We start from the raw sequence: 25,692 nt of genomic DNA on the forward strand, positions 1-25,692 counted from the left end.
ATTCATACAGAATGTATTTTATTTTATAGTAAACTCCAGTGTAAAGAAAGCTGAGCACCAAAGAATTGATGCTTTTGAACTGTGGTGTTGGAGAAGACTCTTGAGAGTACCTTGGACAGCAAGAAGATCCAACCAGTCCATCCTAAAGGAAATCAGTCCTGAATATTCATTGGAAGGACTGATGATGAAGCTGAAACTCCAATACTTTGGCCACCTGATGCAAAGAGCTGACTCATTTGAAAAGACCCTGATGATGGGAAAGGTTGAAGGCGGGAGGAGAAGGGGACGACAGAGGATGAGATAGTCAGATGGCATCACCAACTCAATGGACGTGAGTTTGAGTAAACTCCAGGAGTTGGTGATGGACAGGGAGGCCTGGTGTGCTGCAGTCCATGGGGTTGCAGAGTCAGACACAACTGAGTGACTGACTGAACTGAAAATCATAGTTAAAAATCACAGTTCTTTACTGTGAGTTTGTGTAGGCAGTTGTTACTATAGCAGTGATTCAAGCTGTATTGTTTTTTGTATTCATTCCCTCATTTGTTTGCTCATTCTTTCAAGGGGGATGTGTTCAGGGACTGTTTCGGGCCAACCTGGCTAGATACTGAGATAGGACATGGCCTGGAGAATCCCAGCCAGGTCAGAGTTTCTGATCCACAGCTGCTTGTGATGGGTGTCATGTGAGGCTATTTCTGAAGGGAAGTGTTTCTAGAGGGGAGAGAGAAACCAACCTCATCAGGATTGGAAAAGAGTCCATAAGGATGGGGTTAAATGCTGAGACCGGAAGGATCCAGTGGGACTTTGCCACGGCTCCCATCCATGGAATTCCTTCCTTGCAACTTCTGTCCTGGTGTTCATATTTCCCTTGCTCAACTTTCCTGAATTTTATTCATGCACAAATCATTTTGTGTTTTTTTTTTTTCCTTTATCTGTAAACTCTGTCAGGGAACTAGACTATTTGACCATTTTTGACCTACAAACGTGGCTATTTCAAATCATTCAACCAATATTTGTGATGCTGTCAGGCCAAATGCTGTGGTCTCTTAAAATTATGGTATCCTATCACAGTCTTTCTAAAATTAATTTTAAGCAATCTATCACCCAATGATAGATTGGGTGATAGATGCTACTTCTCTTCCATATTATATTTCCCAGACCATTTTCTTCCAAGTTGAATTTGGTTTTTCTCTTATGGGTAATTTCATTTGGTGGTAGGGTCACTGATTTCACCTCTATGTTCTTAGAAGTACCCCCAGTTCCTTTCATCAGTTCATTTATTCTGTCTTCCGTGTTATTGTTGAGAAATAAACTATTCCTATGGACTATCAAAATATCAACAGCTTTCCCCAAAGAAATGAAATCTCTTGAAGAATTGCCTCTATTTCATTGTTTTGGAGGGTAAGGCAAGATTGTATGAAATTGCATGAGCTGGTAAGCTCTTAGTATTTGTTGTCAAGACTATGGCTGTCAAATCCGTGGAAACAATTTAGTTTCACACACACCCACAGACCAGCCCAGAAAACTGTAAACTAAGAAAGGGATAGACCAAAAACTTCACTACAATGAACTTATGATGATTCTAACCATTATAATCCCATTAAAACAGAAGGACAGGGAGGCCTGGCGTGCCGCGATTCATGGGGTCGCAAAGAGTCGGACATGACTAAGTGACTGAACTGAACTGAACTGATTCATATCTACCGTTTTCTCATCTTTCGAAAACTACGGTGGAAAACTTTACTTACTCTATCAGTCATGGTTTATTTATGACTAAAATTAGAAATACACCCTTGGAACCTCCTCTTTTCTCATGCCACTTTTCCATGGCATTGCTCAAAAAGATAAGATTTGCCTATAAAAGGACCTCTAGGTGCTACCTGGCTGTGCGCAGAACTCAACAGAACTGCCACAGTGAGTCTGAAGCTTGTTGTCTAGTTTATTCGAATTTACCCATTCAGACTTGTATTATGCCAGTCTTTTAAAAACTTACCTGGACTCAATTATATTTTAAAATTTTATTTAGATGCTGCTAATCTGGACACTTTCACTGTTGCTGGGAGCAGTCGTAGGTAAGAAAAAATATTTTTGTCATGCTGGAAGAGACTTACTGCTCAATACTTGGAAGAAAGACTTCAACAGCTGAATTCAAGCCACTATGAGGATGAGGAATAAGTGAGTAGGAGAGATCCATGATTAGGAGCCTAGGTATTGGGAGTAAGGCTGCTAGGTAAAAGCTAAGACACCCTGTTAAAATTGAATTTCAGATAAAACCAAGAATATATGCCACAGTCATATAAATAATAAAATTTATCATTATAAAAAATAGAATTTAAATTTATTGTTATTTTTACAATAAAAATGTATTGTTTATCTGAAACACCAATTTAACTTGGATTTTCCTTTCTAAATTTAGCAATCCTAGCTTGGAGTCATGTGTAGACTTTGAACCCGGGTTCCACCAGCCACAACTGTAATTCCCTGAGCAAAATTCTTAACCTCTCTGTGCTTCACTATCTTCATCTGTCAACTGGGCATATAATACCACCCCTACTGTAAGATAATTGTGAGACGTAGGTATGATAATGTATGTAAATCATCTTGCCTAGTACTTGACGCATAGTAAGTTTTCAAGAATGCAGCCCCTACAACAACTGCTACTCCTACTGTTAATGGTGTAACTCCTGGATAACCCTTCCTTTGCGTTGTTCTTTTATGGGTTAACATTCAAGTGCAGAGTTGTGTCAAACCATGGACTTTCTTTTTATTTTAATTAGATTAATTAATTAATTAATTTTTGGCTGTGTCGGGTCTTTGTTGCTGCACTGGCTTTTCTCTAGTTGTGGCGTGTGGGCTTCTCATTGCTGTGGATTCTCTTGCTGTGGACCATGGGTTCTAGAGTATGGGGGCTTCAGTACTTGTGGTACGTGGGCTCAGGAGTTGTGGCTCCCGGGCTCTAGAGCACAGGCTCAATAGTTGTGGCATGTGGGCTTAGTTGCTCCATGGCATGTGGGATCTTCCTGGATCAGGGATTGAACCCCTGTCTCCTGCATTGGCAGGCGAATTCTTTACCACTGAGCCACCAGAGAAGCCCCACCATGGGCTTTATATTTGATTATTTGTGAGCAGCCTTTTTCATCACAAGAATTTAGGATGCCTCTAAATATATCCAATAGGGTGAGACCTAAATACTCACCCAGGTAGATATATAAAGTTTGGACATTTGCATGAAACTTAAGCTCTCAACCCCAAACCCAAAGTCAGAAGACGGTTGCAAGAAGGTAAGCACTTCATCCCTTACTCCACGGCCTGGGGACACAAAGCTACTCCTTTCTTGGGCACCGGAGGCCCAAAGAAGACATCTGAGTTGAGAGTCTTAATCAAGCCCTAGCATGGGACCGGACAGGGACAGAAGGGGAGTGAGGTGGTCCTACGCGGTAGAAACAAGAAGTAGCAGCATGTCCTTAGCTGGGATGTTGTGTGTTGAAGTAGTTTTGTGAGTGTGTGGATAAGAAGGTATCTGAGGATGTGGAGGAAGAAAACATGTCACAAAAAGTAATTTAACTCAAACATTGGCAGGGAGACCATTAAAAAGAGCATTCTGGCGAAACTAACACTGCTGTGTGATTGCAGGAAAAGAAGTCTGCTACGATAGACTTGGCTGCTTCAGTGATGATTCCCCTTGGGCAGGAATTATAGAAAGACCCCTCAAAGTATTGCCTTGGTCTCCAGAAGAAGTCAACACTCGCTTCCTCCTATACACTAATGAGAACCCAAACAACTTTCAAGTAAGAACACTCATTGTTTTCAGAACTAAGTTTCATCTGTTTCATGTAATAAGGATACTGAATTTTGTCTTCTGAAAAGAACAAGTCACACAGTGGAGATTTTTAGGGCAGAGAGCTTAAGTGTTATTTCATCTAACTTGTTTATTAAAGTCTTGTTTGATAACTTGTTTAAAGTATCCATTTACTTAGTATTATTCTTATTCTACCTCTATGGTGCATTTAATACAATATTCTAAAAATGGTTGTTATATATAATCTCCAGATGTTATGTGTAATCTCCTAACATATTTTGTATCTATAAAATACATACATATGTAGTTTTCCATTGGTCAAAGACAAGACCCCACCACCAGTATTGTGGTGTTGTTGTTTAGCCTCTAAGTCATGTCCAGCTCTTTGTGACCTCATGGACTGCAGCACGCCAGGCTTCCCTGTCCTTCACCACCTCCCGGAGTTTGCTCAAATTCATGTCCATTGAGTCCGTGATGCTCTCTAATCATCTCATCCTCTGCCTCCAATATTATAGCAGACACATTACCCAAGTGGAGCAAATGCAAAAATTTTACGACATCTGGAAAGGAGTGACTTGGCAATGTTTGTAAATAGCTTGGTTGTAATGAGAGACTCTTTACTCCCAAGGACCCCGAGACTCAGTAGTCTTCTCCCACCTGCCACTTCCCTCCTCGTACAGGCAGCCCTACTGGATACTCTCAGAAACTTGACGTTAAACATTTTTCTCCCCCAAACAGGAAATCGTTGCAGATGAATCAACCATTGCAAGCTCCAATTTCAAAACAAATAGAAAAACCCGCTTTGTTATTCATGGATTCATAGACAAGGGAGATGAAAACTGGCTGCAGAGTATTTGCAAGGTGGGACTGTAAATCTATTAAGGAAGTTGTTTCCAGAGTGGTAATTAACAAGGCAAGGCCCCAACAGGACAGATTCCTGTCAGCAGGAGGTTGGAGTCTCCTCTGACCTCACTGGGCCTGGGGTTCCCAGAGGAGGTCCAGGAGGTGACACAGGGTGCAGGTCAGACCAGCAAAGCTGGCAGGCATGTGGTGGCTCTAAGTAGCAATTATTTAGTAACTAATACAGAGATATTTCAAAATTTTCACAACAGATGCTGCCATACTGATGCAGCATTTGTTGCATTGTCGATAGCTTTCATTTCTTCTATAGGCTTGGATTTCTCTGTGAAGAACTAAGATAACTCATTTTGCCCAAACTAATTATTTTCCTATGATTTTCACTTGCTACTCGTTGATCTCCTATAGTAGCGATAGCTTGAAAAACTGTGTAGATTTTCATTTCTGGCTCCTGTTGTTTCAACAGTAGTGATCCTATTTTCTTGAATTTGTCTTTGGCTATGTGCCCTGTGATAATGAAGAATTAAAGGACAGAAAATCAAACAGAGTACATTTTCTGAGTAACTGCTAGTGCTGGAGGAACATTATTGTTGATTCATTTCTTCATCAAGCTTTTGTGGCCAACTGTGGCACCAAGATGCGGTCTTTTCTTTAGAGGTCTTATTTCAGGCCTGTCTATGACTCAAATTAAAGGCTGAATTAACTTCAAGAGAGTTTTGACTGATCCTGAAGGCAGTTAAGATTAGAAATAATCAGTAAGGCCACAACTTGTCTTCTAAAATACTTTATAGTTGATTATTGAGCTGGGGGAGGAGAGAGGGTAAGTAATAGATTTATATACTACAGTGAAGAAAAGATAAGTTTACCATTCTCAGCTCCAAAGGTATGTAGATTTTCAGATATATGTATAGTTTATTTTTGAGATCCCAAAGGCAGCTGTGTTTTTCTTGCATTTGATTGGCTTTGGGCATCAAGATGGAGGAGTGAGTAGGTTAAATTACAAGAACAAATGCCGTAAATTCCAGTTCTGACTCTATCCTCGGCTAACCAGGACACTAGCAAATTGTTGTCCCTCTTTGGATTTTACTCTCTGTAAAATGAAAGAGTTGGAGATGGATTCTAAGATTGCTTCATTCTCAAATTCTTCTTGGCAAAAAGGTGAGGATATGCATAAATACATACACAAATAAACAAAATTTCTGCCAAGTCCAGCATTCATGAAACTATCAATGATCCTCACATCCAGTAGATATCTGGAAGGTTGTATTTTTATGTGAAATAACTTCAGTGATGTACAATAAAACACATTCATACAAAAACTTAGATTTATCTTTCTATCATGGAAAAGCCTATTCATTTGCCTTCAATATCTTTATTTAAAGGGCCCTGACACAGTCTTTCACTTATTCCATTATTTAGTAAATATTTATTAAATACCTACTATATGCCAGGAACTGTCTGAGGCACTGAGGATACATCAGTGGACAAGACAGGTGATGTCCTGGGGAGCATTCTAGTAAGAGACAATGTAGTCTTGTGAAGCTGATAATGCGCTAATGAGACAAACCACTGTACCACATTTTATGCACCTTTCCCCAAAACAAACATCCATGCATCTGTTGTGTAGACATCCCAAGAATCCATTTCCCATTATGGCCAAATCTCTAGTTTAGAGCCAGTGTTAAGCTTTAAAAAGTATTCTGTAACTGTAACAGAAGTTTTGTTTACTGACTTCGGGTTAAAAAAGTGAGCATGATATTGTGTAGGTCAAGAAGAGAGTGGATCCTAGAGTTCCAGAGTATTAATTAGGAGTTAGTTAAGATCCTGAATTGTTTACCGATTTACGGTGTCCCTCCCACCAGAACCTGTTCAGCGTGGAAAGCGTGAACTGCATCTGTGTAGACTGGAAAGGCGGCTCCCACACAGGATACACACAAGCCACACAGAACATCCGGATCGTGGGTGCGGAGGTGGCATATTTAGTGGATGTTCTTAAGGTAACGAACTCTGGGTTACATAAAAGCCCATGCACATGGCTGTCTGAATTCTCTTCCCCCCAAATTGCTGCATGTATGAGAATTGATAAAATATTTTTTCTACTGAGAGCTGCATTCTCCTTGATTGAAGAGAAAAATGCAAAAAAAAAAAAGAATCTTGATTTAAGCTTCATCAATTAAATCAATTTGAACTTCATCAATTCATCGCCCATTAAGTTGAAATTAAACTAATTTTAAGTGCTATTATTCAAGCAAACCAGGTAAGGTCTATCTACTGAATTCCACTGTTAGTTTTTTTAACATAACCAATTATTAAGCCAAGTTGACATGATAATTAAACTAGGGGTTTTGTTTGTTTGTTTGAAGAGAAGCACAGTGGTAACAAGTTAACCTGATTTGCTAACTAAAAACTTAGAAAATATGAAACTTGAAAAAGCTTAAGTAATTGCTTTCATTATTCTTTTCTTTTCTCTCTTTTTTTTTCTTTTACTTTTTTTAAAAACTGAAGTAAAGTTGACACACAATATTCCAATAGTTTCATGTGCCAGTATATATAATTGCAATGTCTGGTTCGTGGATACAGCAGAACATTTATTGATTAAATTCACCATCCACATGACTATGGTTTGCGGCACCCCAAAACAATTACAGTAGTAATATCAAAGGTCACTGATCACCATAAGAAATACTATAATAATAAAAATTTTGAAATATTCTGACCATTACCAAAAAGTGACACAGAAACACAAAGTGAACAAATGCTGTTGGAAAAATGGCGCAGTTAGACTTGTTCAAAGCAGAGTTGCCAGAATCCTTTAGCTTGTAAAAAACAAACAAACAAAAAACAACCACAGCATCTGTGAAACACAATAAAGCAAAGCTCAATGAAACACAGTATGTCTGTACTACATCTTCTTTATGCACCTATTGATAGACTCTTGGGTTGCTCCCATAGCTTGGCTATTGTAAATAATTCTGCAATGAACATAGGAACGCATATATCTTTTGGAAATCATGTTTTCATTTTCTTAGAAACAGTACCCAGAAGTGGAATTGCTGGACCGTATGATAGTTCTGTATTTAATTTTTTAAAGAACCTCCATACTATTTTCCATAGTGGCTGTATCAATTTACATTCCCTATGTCCATTCACTGACATACTTGAGGATTCCCTTTTCTCCATATCCTTGCCAACACTCAGTATCTATTGTCTTTTTGATAATAGCCATTCTGACAAGTATGAGGTATTGTCTCACTGTAGTTTTGATTTGCACTTCCCTAACCAGTCCATTCTGAAGGAGATCAGCCCTGAGATTTCTTTGGAAGGAATGATGCTAAAGCTGAAACTCCAGTACTTTGGCCACCTCATGCGAAGAGTTGACTCATTGGAAAAGACTCTGATGCTGGGAGGGATTGTGGGCAGGAGGAGAAGGGGATGACAGAGGATGAGATGGCTGGATGGCATCACTGACTTGATGGACGTGAGTTTGGGTGAACTCCGGGAGTTGGTGATGGACAGGGAGGCCTGGTGTGCTGCGATTCATGGGGTCACAAAGAGTCAGACACGACTGAGCGACTGAACTGAATGATTAGTAGACTGACTAGTTTTCTGTGATTATGGTTTCAGTGTGTCTGCCCTCTGATGCCCTCTTGCAACACCTACCGTCTTACTTGGGTTTCTCTTACCTTGGACGTGGCGTATCTCTTCACAGCTGCTCCAGCAAAGTGCAGCCGCTGCTCCTTACCTTGGACGAGGGGTATCTCCTCACCGCCACCCCTCCTGACCTGTAACATGGAGTAGCTCCTCTCGGCCCTCCTGCCCCCGTGCGGCCACCGCTCCTTGGATGTGGGGTAGCTCTTCCCGGCCGCTGCCCCTGGCCTTGGGGAACTAAAAAGCCTCTTGATGAAAGTTAAAGAGGAGAGTGAAAAAGTTGGCTTAAAGCTCAACATTCAGAAAACGAAGATCATGGCATCCGGTCCCATCACTTCATGGCAAATAGATGGGGAAACAGTGGAAACAGTGTCAGACTTTATTTGGTGACTGCAGCCGTGAAATTAAAAGACGCTTACTCCTTGGAAGGAAAGTTATGACCAACCTAGATAGCATATTCAAAAGCAGAGACATTACTTTGCCAACAAAGGTCCGTCTAGTCAAGGCTATGGCTTTTCCTGTGGTCATGTTTGGATGTGAGAGTTGGACTGTGAAGAAAGCTGAGTGCTGAAGAATTGATGCTTTTGAACTGTGGTGTTGGAGAAGACTCTTGAGAGTCCCTTGGATTGCAAGGAGAACCAACCAGTCCATTCTGAAGATCAGTCCTGGGATTTCTTTGGAAGGAATGATGCTAAAGCTGAAACTCCAGTACTTTGGCCACCTCATGCGAAGAGTTGACTCATTGGAAAAGACTCTGATGCTGGGAGGGATTGGGGGCAAGAGGAAAAGGGGACAACAGAGGATGAGATGGCTGGATGGCATCACTGACTTGATGGACGTGAGTTTGGGTGAACTCCAGGAGTTGGGGATGAACAGGGAGGCCTGGTGTGCTGCAGTTCACGGGGTCACAAACAGTCAGACACGACTGAGTGACTGAACTGAACTAAACTGAACTGAATGATTAGTAACCTTTTTCAGTCAGAAGTGGCCACAGTACCGCACAATTGAACTCATCTCACACACTAGCAAAGTAATGCTCAAAATTCTCCAAGCTAGGCTTCAATAGTACATGAACCATGAACTTCCAGATGTTCAAGCTGGATTTAGAAAAGACAGAGGAACCAGAGATCAAATTGTCAACATCCATTGGATCATCAAAAAAGCAAGAGAGTTCCAGAAAAATATCTACTTCTGCCTTATTGACTATGCCAAAGCCTTTGACTGTGTGGATCACAATAAACTGTGGAAAATTCTTCAGGAGATGGGAATACCAGGCCACATGACCTCCCTCCTGAGAAATCTGTATGCAGGTCAAGAAGCAACAGTTAGAACTGGACATGGAACAACAGACTGGTTCCAAATCAGGAAAGGAGTAGGTCAAGGACGTATATTGTCACCCTGCTTATTTAACTTATATGCAGAGTACATCATGAGAAACGCTGGGCTGGAGGAAGCACAAGCTGGAATCAAGATTGCTGGGAGAAATATAAATAACCTCAAATATGCAGATTATACCACCCTTATGGCAGAAAGTAAAGAACTAAAGAGCCTCTTCATGAAAGTGAAGGAGGAGAATGAAAAAGTTGGCTTAAAACTCAGCATTTAGAAAACTAAGATCAGGCCATCCAGTCCAATCACTTCATGGCAAGTAGATGGGGAAACAGTGACAGACTTTATCTTTTAGGGCTCCAAAATCACTGCAGATGGTGACTGCAGCCATGAAATTAAAAGATGCTTGCTCCTTTGAAGAAAAGCTATGACCAACCTAGACAGCATATTAAAAAGCAGAGACATTACTTTGCCAACAAAGGTCCATCTTGTCAAAGCTATGGTTTTTCCAGTAGTCATGTATGGATGTGAGAGTTGGACTATAAAGAAAGCTGAGCACCAAAGAATTGATGCTTTTGAACTGCTGTGTTGGAGAAGACTCTTGAGAGTCCCTTGGACTGCAAGGAGATCCAACCAGTCAATCCTACAGGCAATCAGTCCTGAATATTCACTGGAAGTACTGATGCTGAAGCTGAAACTCCAATACTTTGGCCACCTGATGTGAAGAACCAACTCATTTGAAAAGACCCTGATGCTGGGGAAGATTGAAGGCAGGAAGAGAAGGGGATGACAGAGGATGAGTTGGCTGGATGGCATCACCGACTTGATGGACATGAGTTTGAGTAAGCTCCTGGAGTTGGTGAGGGACAGGAAGGCCTGGCATGCTGCAGTTCATGGGGTTGCAAAGAGTCAGACATGACTGAGTGACTGAACTGAACTGAACTAAATGATTAATAATGTTGAAGGTCTTTTCATCCATCTGTTGGCTATCTGTATGTCCGACTTAGAATGTCTATTTGGGTCCTCCCTTCATTTTTTAATCAGATTATTTGGGTTTTTTATATTGAGTTATGTGAGCTCTTTGTCTGTTTTGAATGTCAGCCTCTTATGGAATATATAATTTGCAAATATCTTCTCCCGTCTAATAAGTTGCCTTCTTGGTTTGTGATGGTTTCCTTCACTGTGAAAAAGTGTTTCGGTTTGATTAGTTCTGTTTGTTTATTTTTGCTTTTGTTTCTTTTGCCTGCTTTTGACACATCCAAAAAAATATTGCTAAGATGGATGTCAAAGAATGTACTTCCTATGCTTCTTCCGGGTGTTTTATGGTTTCAGTTCTTACGTTTAAGTTTTAATCCATTTTGAGTTTACTTTTGTGTATGGTTTAAGACAGTGGTCCAGTTTTATTCTTTTGCATGTAACCGTCCAGTTTTCCCAACATCATGTGTTAAAGAATCATCCAGTTCAGTTCAGTCGCTCAGTCGCGTCCGACTCTTTGCGACCCCATGAATCGCAGCACGCCAGGCCTCCCTGCCCATCACCAACTCCCGGAGTTCACTCAGACTCACGCCCATCGAGTCAGTGATGCCATTATTACTTTCTAATCCAAATACTTGCTTCATCCCCTCAGGACAACAAGTCCTTATACCATCAAAGGTTTCCTCTATGTAGTGAAACAGTAAAAGAGAGTACTACTTCCACCAGTTTAAGCACTAAACTATCGCCATTTTCTATTATAAATGAACATAATCCCTGAAAATTGATTGCTTGGAAGGGGCAGCATGTCTTCTTAAAAGTTGAGTTTTCGGAGCTCTCTCTTTTCTGCCCGTCTTGAATTTTGCCAATTTGAAAACATTCTGAAGGAGTTTTCTTTTCAACAGTCATCATTTGAATACTCGCTTTCTGATGTCCACATCATTGGCCACAGTCTGGGTGCCCACGCTGCTGGGGAGGCAGGAAGGAGGACCAGTGGGGCTATTGGACGTATCACGGGTAGGTCAAAACAGTAAAAAGCTGCAAAATTGGACCAGGTGAAGCCTATATGGGGTCTACAAGGATAGAAATTTGACAGAGAGGCCTGATTTTTACCTGAGGAGACAAGTTTTTACATTTTCCGAATTAGGTCACAGGATCAGAGAAATCAGTGTGTTCTGCTGCTGCTAAGTCGCTTCAGTCGTGTCCGACTCTATGCGACCCCATAGACGGCAGCCCACCAGGCTCCCCTGTCCCTGGGATTCTCCAGGCAAGAACACTGGAGAGGGTTGCCATTTCCTTCTCCAATGCATGAAAGTGAAAAGTGAAAGTGAAGTCGCCCAGTCATGTCCGACTCCTGGTGACCCCATGGACTGCAGCCCACCAGGCTCCTCCATCCATGGGATTTTCTAGGCAAGAGTACTGGAGTGGGGTGCCATTTCCTTCTCTGAGTGCATTCTGAGACCTTATTAATTGTTTATTAATACTGATCTTTGGTCTACAGAGCCCTGTTTAGCATATAAATACTCACATGTGACTTAACATCTGGCGGTCTTATTCATATCTATTTTCTCTTTGTCAGATATTCACAAAGGATGAGTTTAGTGAATAAAATAAATAGCATAAATAATAGAATAAATAGAATTAAACCCAAAGAGATCAAAAATGTATTAATTAGTTATATTCTGCTTCCCAGCAATTGGTAATTATTCCAATCCTCATCAACCACAACCCAAGTGGTGGGGACAGATAGTCTGGGAGCCTGGGCTGCCAGAGCTCAAGCTGCCAATTAGATCAAAACTGTCATTTTACCAATCTCAGACTGGTTGCGTTTAGCCAGTGGAGTCATGTATTGGATACCCAGGTCCTGCAAAAACCTTGTAACTTTCTAAGAAGGACTTTGCTTTCCTGGATCTGAGAGGTGACTATTTCAGGGAATGATTACTTACTCTTGCATCTTCCGACTCTGTCCCCAACTCCTGATTCTCTTTTTTTAGTACTTCAGATAAGTTGGTTATATTTGGATTGGTGAGGGCAACTGGAATATTTCTCTTTAATTTGCTGGAGAGAACTTTCCTTTTCACAGTCCATTCACGTCCAGTGGAACCTGCTCAGTCAGGCACTGTGTCAAACTGTGGTCCCAGTGACTGTGAATGCCGAGATCCTCGCTCTCAGGGGAGTTAGTGTAGGTGGAGCTCTTTTAGCCTGAAAATCTCTCAGGAGTCCAGTGCTATCTCCCGGAGTCTGACCTCTTTTGTTGTAACTGTACTAGTGACAGAATTGACCCAGTGACTAAGTATCCACGAACATTCCATGGCTCAAGGAAAATTCACTTTAAAGCAAATAGTAAATTAGACGTAGATTTCCTTTCAGAAAAGGGTACATTACAGAAGAACTGACTTATCTCTTTGCACGCCCTACTCGTGATTACCACCTGCACTTGCACTCGGGTGTGTTACTAGTGAGAGAGGCGAACATGTGTGTCCACTGATAAGACACTGAGATGACACATCCTGTCTGTTTTAGGGTTGGATCCAGCGGAGCCTTGCTTTGAGGGCACACCTGAATTGGTCCGATTGGATCCCAGCGATGCCCAGTTTGTGGATGTAATTCACACAGATGCTGCCCCAATGATCCCCAACCTGGGTGAGTCCCTCAATTCATCCTCCTGGAGTGTTTTTTGAATTTAAGCATTTTCGAGTGTTTTGAGTCCCATATTTTAAAATTTCTCAGGGTTTGGAATGAGCCAAGTTGTGGGCCACCTAGATTTCTTCCCAAATGGAGGGAAAGAAATGCCTGGATGTAAGAAGAACGCTCTGTCTCAGATTGTTGACATCGATGGGATCTGGGAAGGTAAACCTATTTATTATGTACATAAGGAGAGTTCCTTGGGGCAGAATCTGTGTTTTCTTTTGGTAAACATGCTACATATTTTAATATGGTACAGGTGTTACGTTTTCTATAAGCAAGGACTTTTCATCGTATCCCCGTGATACACATTTTCACCAAGGGAAGTGGACATGAGCAGACTACAGGAAAGAAAATGTACTTGTATTCAACTTTCCAAGAATCTAACTCAGGGAATACATTACTAAATTATACTTGTATCTATATGGACGGATCTTTTCTTCCTAGCGTTATTTTTCCATTTCATTCATCTGTGGCATAACTATTATAATCTTAACTTCTGATTACATCTCAAATAATAACAACCCTTCATAAATGATTTTGTTCTGTGACTGCCAGGAGTTTGCACTAATTAGAGAAACCTATTCAACAACTGTGTTCCAAACATGACATTAACTTGGAAAAATAACATCTGTCTCTGATGTGTAATCATGTCTGATTTCAAAGGAACGCGGGACTTTGTGGCCTGTAATCACTTAAGAAGCTACAAGTATTATGCTGACAGCATCCTCAACCCTGATGGCTTTGCTGGATTTCCTTGTGCCTCTTACAGTGCTTTCAGTGAAGTAAGTACATCGTTTCTTGCACCTGAAGGATTTTGGGACCATCACTTCTCATGACTGGTGTGGTTCACTGCATGCAGTATACACTCAGTGAATGATACTGTATGACTGATACCTTATTTATGCTTTCAATCATACATGTTTATTCTAATAGTGATAAGGCAAGGGAGAACTTTAGAGAGATGGATGTGAAACTGAAATGCTGTGTCCACCTTGTTCTTTATCACTTCTGTGTGTGTTGAGTAAATGTGAAAACTTGCTTTGAAAATAATTGGAAGTCCAAAATTTATCTCTGGAAACCTGAGCTATGGCCTCAGGACACTGATGACCGTGGAAAAGTTGTCTTAAATGTTAACCTTACAAAGGAATAGGATTGTGGGCATGTGGACCTTTCTGTGCAATCACATAATTGCCCAGGTTTTTTTTTTATCATCTTTTTTGGTAACCTCTGGATATCTAAGTTAGGATCCTTAAATCTGATCTTGAATGTGTGCCTGTGTGCTATGCTTCAGTCGTGTCCAAGTCTTTGTGACCGTGTAGACTGTAGCCCGCCAGGCTCCTCCGTCAATGGGATTCTTCAGGCAAGAATACTGGAGTGGGTGGCCATGCCCTTCTCCAGGGGATCTTCCCGACCCAGGGATGGAAGGAACTATGTTTCTTTTGTCTCCTGAATTGGCAGGCAGGTTTCTTACCACTAGCACCACTTGGGAAGCCCTGATCTTGAATATAACATAGCAATTGCCTTTTTCTTTTTTTTTACTATTGCTTTTCCTTTCACTATAATTTTTTTGAATAAAAATGTATACCATGTGTTATTTAATATGTACCACAGGTACATGTTTATTTGTACATATTTAAATATGTAAATTTTAAAGTAACATGCCAGGTGAAGTTATAATTATCAAGCAGTTATACTTTAGCAATGAAGAGAGAGGATCTGATTCCCACTTCCACAGTTAAAAAGGTGAATGATTTGGGGCAAAACATTCAACTTCTCTAAATCACTTTCTTCATTTTAAAATGTAAATAAAATGGTAAATTCCATGTATGTGGTAGGAGGAATTAATGAGATAACATGTTCTAATTACTTAGCCCAGAACCTAAGGTATAATAATTAGCACTCAACAAATGTTAGCTCTTATGTGTAAGGGAAAGAAGATGGGTACATATTTTATTTACAATATAGCTTGCATGTACAAGAACATCTTGGCTTTATTTTATTTTCTTCCCAAACCCCCGTTTTCTAGGTAATGGGGAAAACAAACACAGAAGCTTTAAATTCCATCCAGTTAAAACTTGACCTGATTCAATAATATAAACAGTCCTTTTAAGTGATGCTCACTTTTATAGGAAAGCATTTTCAGTTTCGCAGATTTCTCAGCCTTTGGGCCACCTATCTCCAAGTTGATATTGGGCAGGATGATCTTGGTGGTGGTGGTGGTGGTGATGGTGTGTGTGTGTGAGAAGGTCAGAAAGGAAGACTTGGGGATCCACCACATTGAAGGGCTCACTGCTGCCATCTGCAGGTGATGTCTGGGCATGTCCACTCTCACAGGTTGGGTATTTCTTCCCGGCTGACTCCATTTCCCCTTATGGCACCCCACTCCAGTACTCTTGCCTGGAAAATCCCATGGACTGAGGAGCCTGGTAGGCTGCAGTCCATGGGGTCGCTAAGAGTCGGACACGACTGAGCGACTTCCCTTTTCCCTTTGCTGGATGCAGACCTTGAGATTTGGCCCAGTCCCCATCTGGTCCATTGATTCAGGAGTTCACCACTCGCCTCTTCTGTGGGGCGGCCTTGCCCTTTCATAGTAGGTATTTCTATATCTCTCTACCTGTCTACCTCCCCCTGTTCATTTCTGTCCCTCTTTTCTTCCCATCGTTTCTTGATCCAAAAAGAAAGGACATTTTCCTATATGATATAATTTTCTTCAGACCCTCACCTCATGGCTAAGTCTTAATAACCAACTAGAACAAATTCCCTTCACATTGGGAAAATTCTGAGATTTGAATCTTTCAGACCTTGATATGCTAAGTGGGAACTAAAGAAATTGAGAAAAATGACTTTTAAGTCTGTTGTCTTCCCAGTGGATTCTATTTTGTATATCAGAAGCTGATTATCACCTTGTTCTTTCTTTTCAACTTTTCTAAAATAAATTCTGACCACCTAAAACAAGAGGGGGTGTCTTGGGGCAACTGGAGCAACTTCAGAGAGGCAAAAGAGAAAAGGCTAAATATATATATATATATATATAAATGATCTTAAGTGACTTTTATAATTTTTTTCTTAATATCGTGTTATTTAGCAGTGAACTCGGAGAAGGCAATGGCACCCCACTCCAGTACTCTTGCCTGGAAAATCCCATGGATGGAGGAGCCTGGTGGGCTGCAGTCCATGGGGTTGCTAAGAGTCGGGCACAACTGAGCGACTTCACTTTCACTTTTCACTTTCATGCATTGGAGAAGGAAAAGGCAACCACTCCAGTGTTCTTGCCTGGAGAATCCCAAGGACCGGGGAGCCTGGTGGGCTGCCGTCTATGGGGTCGCATAGATTCGGACTGAAGCAACTTAGCATCAGCAGCAGCAACAGTGAACTAGCTGATTTATTGTTGTAAATAATGAGACTCATTTTTAACCTTTGTTGAGGCACCGTTCAAATCTTCTGTTACTATCAGAACAAGATTGGGATTAGAGTATTTGAGAATTCAACAATATGTAGAATAAGATAGTACACTATTTTTAAAAAGAGCATCCTTGTTCATCATTTGCTTATATTCTCTAGAACAAGTGTTTCCCCTGTCCAAGTGAAGGCTGCCCCCAGATGGGTCATTATGCTGACAGATTTCCTGGGAAAACGAAATCAGAGGGCCAGACATTTTATCTAAACACCGGTGATGCCGGCAATTTTGCCCGTAAGTTCCTATTTTGTCTCAAATTCTCAATACTATGTATTTTGTCATGTCCAGTGGAAATGTGTGAAACTGCTTTCCTGTACAAAAGTTTTAAACACTCCTCTCCAAAATGGAAAAACACTTCAATGCCATGCTTACTGTAAACATGGCTAAATTTGAGGGGCAGAGTGGAATTTAGAGCCTGATCCTAGGAGATATAAGAGATGAGGGTTCCACCCCTGGGTCGGGAAGGTCTCCTGCAGGAGGAAATGGCAGCCCACTCCAGGATTCTTGCCTGGGAAATCCCATGGACGGAGAAGCCTGGTGGGCTACATCCATGGGGTGGCAAAGAGTCAGACACAACTGAGCAACTGAGCAGGCATGCATGCACGATATCAATTGATACAAAAATAAATTTCTCCACAATTGATACTGGTGCTGAATTCAGGAAGCTTCTTCTGCTCCAGCCTCTTTATACTCTGTTAAAAGTTTAACTGTGCAAAATTATGAGATTTTTTTTTACAAACAGAAAAGTAACTCATGAGAGAGATAGCAGAGGTTATGGAAATGGAAAGGAGGTGACAGATTCAAGACATATCAGGATTGTAGACTTCATGGGTGATGGAAATCAGAAGATGTGGGAACGGTGAGGCCTGGGGACAGACCCTGGGTTTCTTTTCTGGGGTAGCAGAGGAAGAAAACTATTTGTATGGGAGTTAATAGAGTTAACTGCATAATAAAAACTAAAGCTAAATTTTATCGCCTTTCCAATTTGGCCCAGGCTAGCTCTAAGTGGCAAAAAACGGCAATTCACTATTGACTGGTACTATAAAATGATTACCACAAGTCAATACAATTCCAGTGATGATGGAAAGTTGACTTATAGAATATTTGAGATAAATGTAGGTTATTTAGAGAAAAAGATGATAGTACTCTAAACTTCTGTGATCTATAAAAATGAAATAAACTGATGAAAATATCACATTATCTTTTAATATAAAGTTCTTCTAAGATCCTGAATACATTGTTAGGTTAAAAAGTTGAAAGCAAAATATATTACTTAGTCCCTTGGCTTGAAATCTTTTGACCTTGGGAAGAGTCTGTGTTCCTCCCCCACCCCCTATTGTTAGCCCTCTGAACACTTAGTTAAAGGAATATCCATCTCTATGTGATTAGAACTACCAAAACCAGACAAAAATTATTCAAAATTCAGCAGTAATGGAATCCTGTTTTTGGAGTAATTTTTCTAAAAGTTGGTATTTTGCAAATATTTCCCCTTTGTAGGTTGGAGGTATAAGGTGGATGTCACACTGTCTGGAAAGAGAGTTACAGGACACATACTAGTTTCTTTGTTCGGAGATAAAGGAAACTCCAAGCAGTATGAAATTTTCAAGTAAGTAAACTCTCAGCTCCTTAAATATTGGAATCCTTCACACATATAAGGTATGTCATGGACATAAAGAGTTTATTCATTACCATGTGAGAATGCAGGGAAAGAAAGTTTTTTGCTTTACCTTTCTTGGCTCTTTGGCTAGTCTAGTAATAAAATTAACATAGGCAGATAACAGGAGAAAAGCTAATTTAATCATGTACATATGGGGCTCCTGTAATATGAGACCTACAACCAAACAATTGAGGCTTATATGCCACTCTGAGCTAAGGAGAAGGGAGCAGGGGTCTGGGACTTGAAAGGGGAGAAAGGAAGATGGGAAGACCGAATATTTGGTGAACAAAGGCTTGCTGTGCCATGCAGAGGCAGCGGGACATGGAGAGGAATTTGGATCGCCGGGCCCACCGAGCTCCCTGCCAGCTTGTCACACCCAGGCCATTCCTTGTACTTATCTCAGGCGATATTTCTCTTCCTGAACCAGGCCTTCTACCTAAATTCTTTTAGGCAGGTAAGGGAAAAGTAGAAGTTATTGAATCTGACGAATCTTGATTTTCTTCAGCTCAAAATAGTCCACCTGCCAAAGTGGCACATTCTGGAGAGACTTGCTCTGAACCCCTTCAGAATTATAGAACTGCCATGTGTCATTAAAAGGAAGATATTATTTCACCCTTGTACCTTAATATGTTTTAGAATTCTGGTTCCTAAGTTTTTCCCCTACTATTTCCTGAGAAAACCACAGTTATTTATTTTGATGTATGGCATCTGATTTATAATCACTAAGTCATTATTCTACCCATGAAACAACGGGAAAAGGATGACATCATGATGTCATCATTTATTAAATTGTGGGAGGATTGTGTTTGAAGTTTTATCAAAGTAAGGCTGACTTTAAAGTAATATGAGTTATTGATGGCAAATGAACTACCACTGACTGAGCATCCATGTCTGTGTTTATTTAACCGTTAGACTGACAAGTGTAGTGTCAATCATCTTACTAGAGATACACTGTAAGCTGGTTTTAGAAACAAATACATATATGTATTTTGTATGTTTATGTTTATGTATGTTCATGTGTGTGTTTAACTTCACTCCCAAGCGGTACTCTCAAACCAGACAGTACTGAATCCAATGAATTTGACTCCGATGTGGAAGTTGGAGTTTTGCAGAAGGTTAAATTTCTTTGGTACAACAATGTGATCAACCCAACTCTACCCAAAGTGGGAGCATCCAAGATCAGCGTGGAAGCAAATGATGGACAAGTGTAAGTAACAGACATCCGAAGAGCTCGGAAGCACTATTACAATTGTAATTCTACTCCCACTGAAAAGCAACTCTAAGTTAAATGATCTGCAATGGTTCTCCTCTGTCTCAGCAGTAGCTGCTCCCTAACACCTTTTATTTCTTTGGGAGAAAGTGTAGAACTTTAGGAAAACAACTTTAATAGATTTGTGGATGACTGTATGGGCTTCTCTGGTAGCTCAGAAGAATCTGCCTGCAATGCGGGAGACCTGTGTTCGATCCCTGGTGGAGAAGGAAACAGCTACCGACTCCAGTGTTCTGGCTGGGAGAATCCCATAGACTCTACAGATCACAAAGAGTCAGACACTGCTGAGTGGCTTTCGCTTTCACTGTGTGATCTGATACAAATTAAGTGTTAGCTTGAGAATCTTGTTTCATGAGCCTGACGTGAACAGGTTGGTTTCATTTAGCAGTTGTGCTTTGTGCTATGTGTATGCTCAATATGAGTATCTTCCCCAAACTTCCTGGATTCACCAAATCGCCACTGCCATTACCAGGAAAACATGCAGTGTATCAAAGAACACAAATAGGTTGTCCTGTATCATTGGCCCTTTTAGTGAAGACAAAGATCAACCCTTGGTTCTAATCAAGATTGGAGTGTGCGTGAATCAAAGGACATTTACCATAGGGAATCACCAGAAACAGTGAGTTGAGGATGACGATACTCATAAAAGTACTAATATCAGTCCAGTGTATTGAGTATAACGCCCCATTCCGAGGTACAGAGCTATGTGGCTTCTTCCATCATATCATTCAGTCGTCCTGTAAGTCCAATGAGAAGCTTTTGCTTCTGACAAAGATGGAGACACAAGAGACCAGATTTACCTTCCCACTGAAACAGACAGAAATTCAGACAAAATATATCAAACCACAGTTTTTAAGATACTGAACATTAGGCAACAAAGGAAAGTGATTGCTGAGAGATGATAAACAAATAGTGTAGTCTTGAAATTGTCCTGGCTTACAGCCTTAAGCAAGTAACCAGGATGTCCCACAAAGAGGGAAAATTCAGGCAGAGCCCACTACCTGACCTGAAGAAACAGATCTGAGAATCCAGAAAATCCAAGACAAGTAGATTTCATAGGACTGAGTACCAGCAAGGAGAAAGCTACAGAGAGGGAATCTCAGAGAGCTGGAAAATTTCCTTAAATACTCAGCAGATTGCTGATCACCACACTTGTGTGAGGAAACTAGCCAGGGCTGTGAGTGAAATAGGATGGGAAGGAGAGATGGCAACGGACAGGAGAAACATTTCAAAATAATGGTTATGTTACGCTCTTGATAGTGGTAATGGGAGGTAAGTGCTACTAATATCCTCATTTTACAAATAGTTCAATGAAGTCTCAAAGCCACAATTCAGGGGCAAGAAATCTGACTTCAGCAAATTCTTCACTACCCCAAAACAAATTCAATTCAACTTTATCGATATTTATTGTGTGCTCTTTGTTTCTTGTGACACTTTTGAGATTAGTTTTTAACCTTTAATTTGCTATTTGCACATCTGCTAGCCATTAAATTACAGGGAAGAAAATGAAGATGAAGAGAAAGAGTCTTTGCTGAGCATGTTTTATGCCTCAGGCATTTACATATGCTTATGTATTTTGTTGGACATCCCTGCTGGTTCAGATGGTAAAGAATCTGCCTGCAAAGCAGGAGACCCGGGTTCAATCCCTGGGATGGGAAAATCCTCTGGAGGAGGGCATGGCAACCCACCCCAGTAAAAAAATGTGCCTCCTAAGTATCATTCAGTCTTAATGAGTAAAATTATCATTTCAGTCGAATATTGAATTACAATAAGAACACCTGGCCAATGTAATACCAGGACCTCAGGATTTTTACTTTGGCTTGTTTCTTTTTCCTTTTTATTAAAACTGTAGCTGATTTCTTGTCATGCTGCCAACCCTCTTCTTCCTCACTGCATTCATGGACAACATGCCGTATTTAGTAGGTCCTCCAGGGATGTGACTGGTAGATCTTCCCTGTCCTTTGAGAGTCTGATAATATCTTTTCTGTCTGCTATTGCATAGTCACGGCATAAAACTGGAAAGGAAAATGCAGTCCTTTGTACCCAAGAGGTATTCCCTCAGCCAGTATCTAGTCTCAGGCACAAGGTGTCACACTCACTCAGACTGAGAAGAGGCAGAGAAGAGGCTGTCATCACATGTGACACACCAGCTGTGTGCCAGGAAGAGCTGACGTCTTGTTTTCTCTCCCCAGGTTTGACTTCTGTAGCCAAGACACTGTGAGAGAAGAGGTTCTGCTCACCCTCAACCCATGTTAGGAACTCCGGCCATGTGAATACTGAATCTTACTGCTAATAAAATCTGGTGGTAAAGCAATACATTCCTTTTTTTGCCATCATGTCCATTATTTCCAGTGAAATTTTTGGATAATAGGGTTAAAGATCCAAAATTTGGAGTTGGTCTGAAGAACCACAAATAACTATTAAATTTTGCTACATGTTACTTGGCATTTGAACTTGGGAATATCGTTTACTTGATACTGGCATCATGCTCATTATTGATGTTACCGATGTCATTCTGATTACTTAAGGAAGACTTCCAGGTCCAAAATGAGCCTTCTGTTGGTTGTGGGCATATGTGATCAGTACCCACCTTTGCCACTTTTTCCATCATCTTTAATCAAATGATATGTTATATTTTGTGGACCATGTTTAGACAGAGGTATTGTAGGAGATGGGACTAAATGGGCCTTGATTGACCGTTTATTCCCCCAAAGAGCACTTGTTGAGCACATGCTGTGTGTAAAGCAGTCTGCTAGGTACTAAGTATACACAATGAGCAAAGCGTGGACCCAGCGCCTGGTCCATGGCCATCAAATGATGGAAGACTTCCATAATGATGAGCAGAGACCCCAAAAGGCTTTGAGAAGGGCAATGACCTGACCCACGTATGGGGTTTATGTCAGTCCCTTTGGTACTTGCGTGGAGTGCAAATTCTTATCATTTTCTAATCTAAATCCTGCTCCACCTGGCCCAGAACTTTCCTACTCTGGGATTCTGAAAGTTGGGGCTGTTTTGGAAATTCTCTCACACCCTACAAAGGTTATAGACTTTGGGGCCAAATTTTCGCCAACTGGCACCAGGTCTACCGATCTGAGACTTTTACTTAGTAGTCAGTCCACAAGAACTGGTGGAAATCTACCAATGGCATTAAGGGCTTTGGGAAGTCTAAGATACACTCAGAACCTGAATTCACTTCCCATAGATAGGCATCTCTGATAAAAGAAAGAGATAGAGGTCAATAGTTGACAGATGATAAGGCAATGTCTTGCACCCCACTTTCCTTTACAACAAACACAGGGAGAAATTCAACCAGGTCAGGGGATGTTTCGAACTGTGATTCAAACAAATGTAGGTGAGGGTCCAGGCTGTGAAAAAGACTTAGAAAAACAGATTTTTCAGGACAAAAACTTCTTTGAAATTAAAGGCCTCCGAGAACCCAGCTTGAACCAACCTTCTCTTCCCCTAGAACTTACGAGATCATTGTCTTATGAGATGACAGGATATCTATACATAGTGAACTTGAAATTAAAGGAGAAAAAAATAGAGCTGATTGGCTGGAGGAAAGCAGCTATTTGGCTCCATCTGGACATGTGGACATGACAAATGATGGCTAACAACCTTATTCTCTATCTTTGTGACTTCTAAGGAGTCATACATCTTGAAGGCTGGAGAGTTGTCTGGTGGAACTGAACTTACATTTTCAAAAGAGATCCACAGATTTGTATGCCTTAAATCCCTGAATCTGACCAGGATACAAGTTCATTCAACATATTTCAGTTGTTATTCTCAGTGAAAAGCCCCAACTAGGAATCTTTCCGTCTTGTTGTTCAGTCACTAAGTCATGTCTGACTCTAATCTTATCTGGGTCTCTCACATACTTAGGAGTCAGCTGGCTTTGAGCTGGTCCAAGATGTTGCTGCCATCACATTTAATAACCAAACCAAGTCATACAACCAACCAGATTCAAACGGTGGAGAAACGTACTCCACTAATTGATGGAAGGAGCTGCAAGATCATGTGGCAAAGGGCAGCTTCGGGAAGGGGAGGGAGTAAAGAACTACGACCATTTTCACAACCCATCCATCATCATCTCTAACCTATTTCCTCACTCCAGGGAAGCCTGGGGCTGGGAAAGCAACAGGTCAGGTGTCAGAAAAGTTTTCACAGCAATGGGTCAACCCAGGCTCCAGACTCCGGTCTTCTTTACCTCATGTGATTATCAGAAGTGAGGGTGCCTTTTAGGTTCATTTGCTTTTGTCTTTTGTAGAATACTAAGTGCTCCAGTATAGCACATTTCTTCTTAGACAACTAATGCCCATGAGTACTGATGGCTTCTTCTTAACACAATGCAACAGTACTGATCAACTTTCCTGATCAGCAAGTCCAATCGCCAGAGTTGCCAGTCACTCTTGATGGCTCAGTGGCTAAAGGATCCATCTGCAGTGCAGGAGACACAGGAGATGCAGGTTCGATCCCTGGGTCAGGAAGAACCCCTGGAGGAGAAAATGGCAACTCACTCCAATATTCTTGCCTAAAAAAAATCCCATAGACAGAGGAGCCTGGTGGGCTAGGACTACAAAGAGTCAGACATCACTGAGCATGCATGCAAAGACAAGGACTTGACGACTCAAAAGGAAGAGATCATCCCTTTATTATTTCAAATTCTGATAAGCATAAGCAATACTCTTAAAGAAATCCCCTACCCACGGGCACTGCCCCACCACCTGTGCACTTTGGTACAAAGTGACTAGATCAGTTGATACAGGATTGTTATTTGATTCTGCGGAACCACATACCTCTTGCAGTGGCTGCCCAGCTCACAAATTCACCTCCATCTTTGGGCATAAAACCAGACCTGCCCAACAGGACCCATATCCTATTACTAATTAATTCAGGGACAGCTCCTGGCCTCACCAGACCAATCATCTGATAGACTAAAAATTCTGGGCTGAGATATTCAAAGCCAGGGAGCAGAGGGGCTCTGAGGACGATTTGCAGAGGTCTCCAGGGTGGTCCCATTTCTTGGTCTTGGTCCCCGAGTGTCACAGTTCAACAGCTTCATGGATTCCATGAGATGCCCCAGTATGCTTCCAACAAATGTCTTCTTTTAAAAAAAAATTAGCTATCCAGAATTGATTTCTGTTGCCTACAACTCAAAGTCTCACAACTAACATACCTCTAAAATGTTACCTATTTAAATAGTGAATGGTCTCTCCTTCACTCTTGTTTCAGGATTGGGGTGGAAAGAATAGCCAACATACACAAAGATTTCTAGTAGAGTTATCAGAACATAGAAACAGAGTGGTAATCACTACCAAATGTTAAATGTGCTATCTTTTGTCCCTTAAATTCCATTTTTTTAAGGAATTTACCCCACAGATACACCATCCATCCAGAAAACAAATGTATAATATTCATAAGACACTATTTCTAATAGTACAAGATTGGAAACAACCAAACATACATCAGTAGAGAACTAATAGTAAATACCCAAATGTCAGAAGGCTATGCAGCTGGTAAAAAGATTGGACTTTTTATGCACTGATACGGAATGGTTTTCAAACATATAGTTAATTTTAAAAATCAGTTTGCAAAATAATGTACAGAATGTGTTAATCATTTATATTTTTAAATAAAATACAATATATATATATATATGCTTATAATGCATAGACTACCTTTGGAAGGACACACAAGGATCTGGTGAGGCATCATTTTTTAAACTCTGTATTGTATCAGATGTAGAAGGGCATATATTACCTATCTACAAACATGAAAGAGAAAAAAATTTTAGGAAAGAAAAATTAAGCCCTAAATGCCCATAGTTCTACACTCGAGTGTCTGGAGTCCACACGCTCTCACTGCTCAACTGAGTGGCTGCTAGAGATTAAACCTTCCTTTCCTGCCCAGAAGATGTCACATCAGCTCTGATCACCTTCAGGTAGTTTCAGCCGTTGAAGCCCTGACTCAGGGGTGTGCATGGAACCCACAGATGAACTTGGCAGTGAGGTGAGCTG

The 25,692-nt window shown here is 40.9% G+C and overlaps 1 protein-coding gene across 1 annotated transcript; it reads left to right on the forward strand.

The window, feature by feature from the left end:
• The first annotated feature begins 1,891 nt into the window (after window positions 1-1,891).
• PNLIP (pancreatic lipase) lies at window positions 1,892-21,993 on the forward strand. The gene is made up of 13 exons (NM_001205820.1): window positions 1,892-1,911; window positions 2,024-2,069; window positions 3,631-3,785; window positions 4,535-4,657; window positions 6,517-6,651; window positions 11,509-11,620; window positions 13,127-13,246; window positions 13,334-13,453; window positions 13,955-14,073; window positions 16,853-16,982; window positions 18,246-18,354; window positions 19,448-19,612; window positions 21,868-21,993. Exons 2-13 carry the CDS (start codon window positions 2,024-2,026, stop codon window positions 21,929-21,931), a joined length of 1,398 nt encoding a protein of 465 aa, NP_001192749.1. The 5' UTR covers window positions 1,892-1,911; the 3' UTR covers window positions 21,932-21,993.
• Window positions 21,994-25,692: the final 3,699 nt, after the last annotated feature.

This window comes from Bos taurus, chromosome 26 (assembly GCF_002263795.3).
Source record: "Bos taurus isolate L1 Dominette 01449 registration number 42190680 breed Hereford chromosome 26, ARS-UCD2.0, whole genome shotgun sequence".
NCBI lineage: Eukaryota > Metazoa > Chordata > Mammalia > Artiodactyla > Bovidae > Bos > Bos taurus.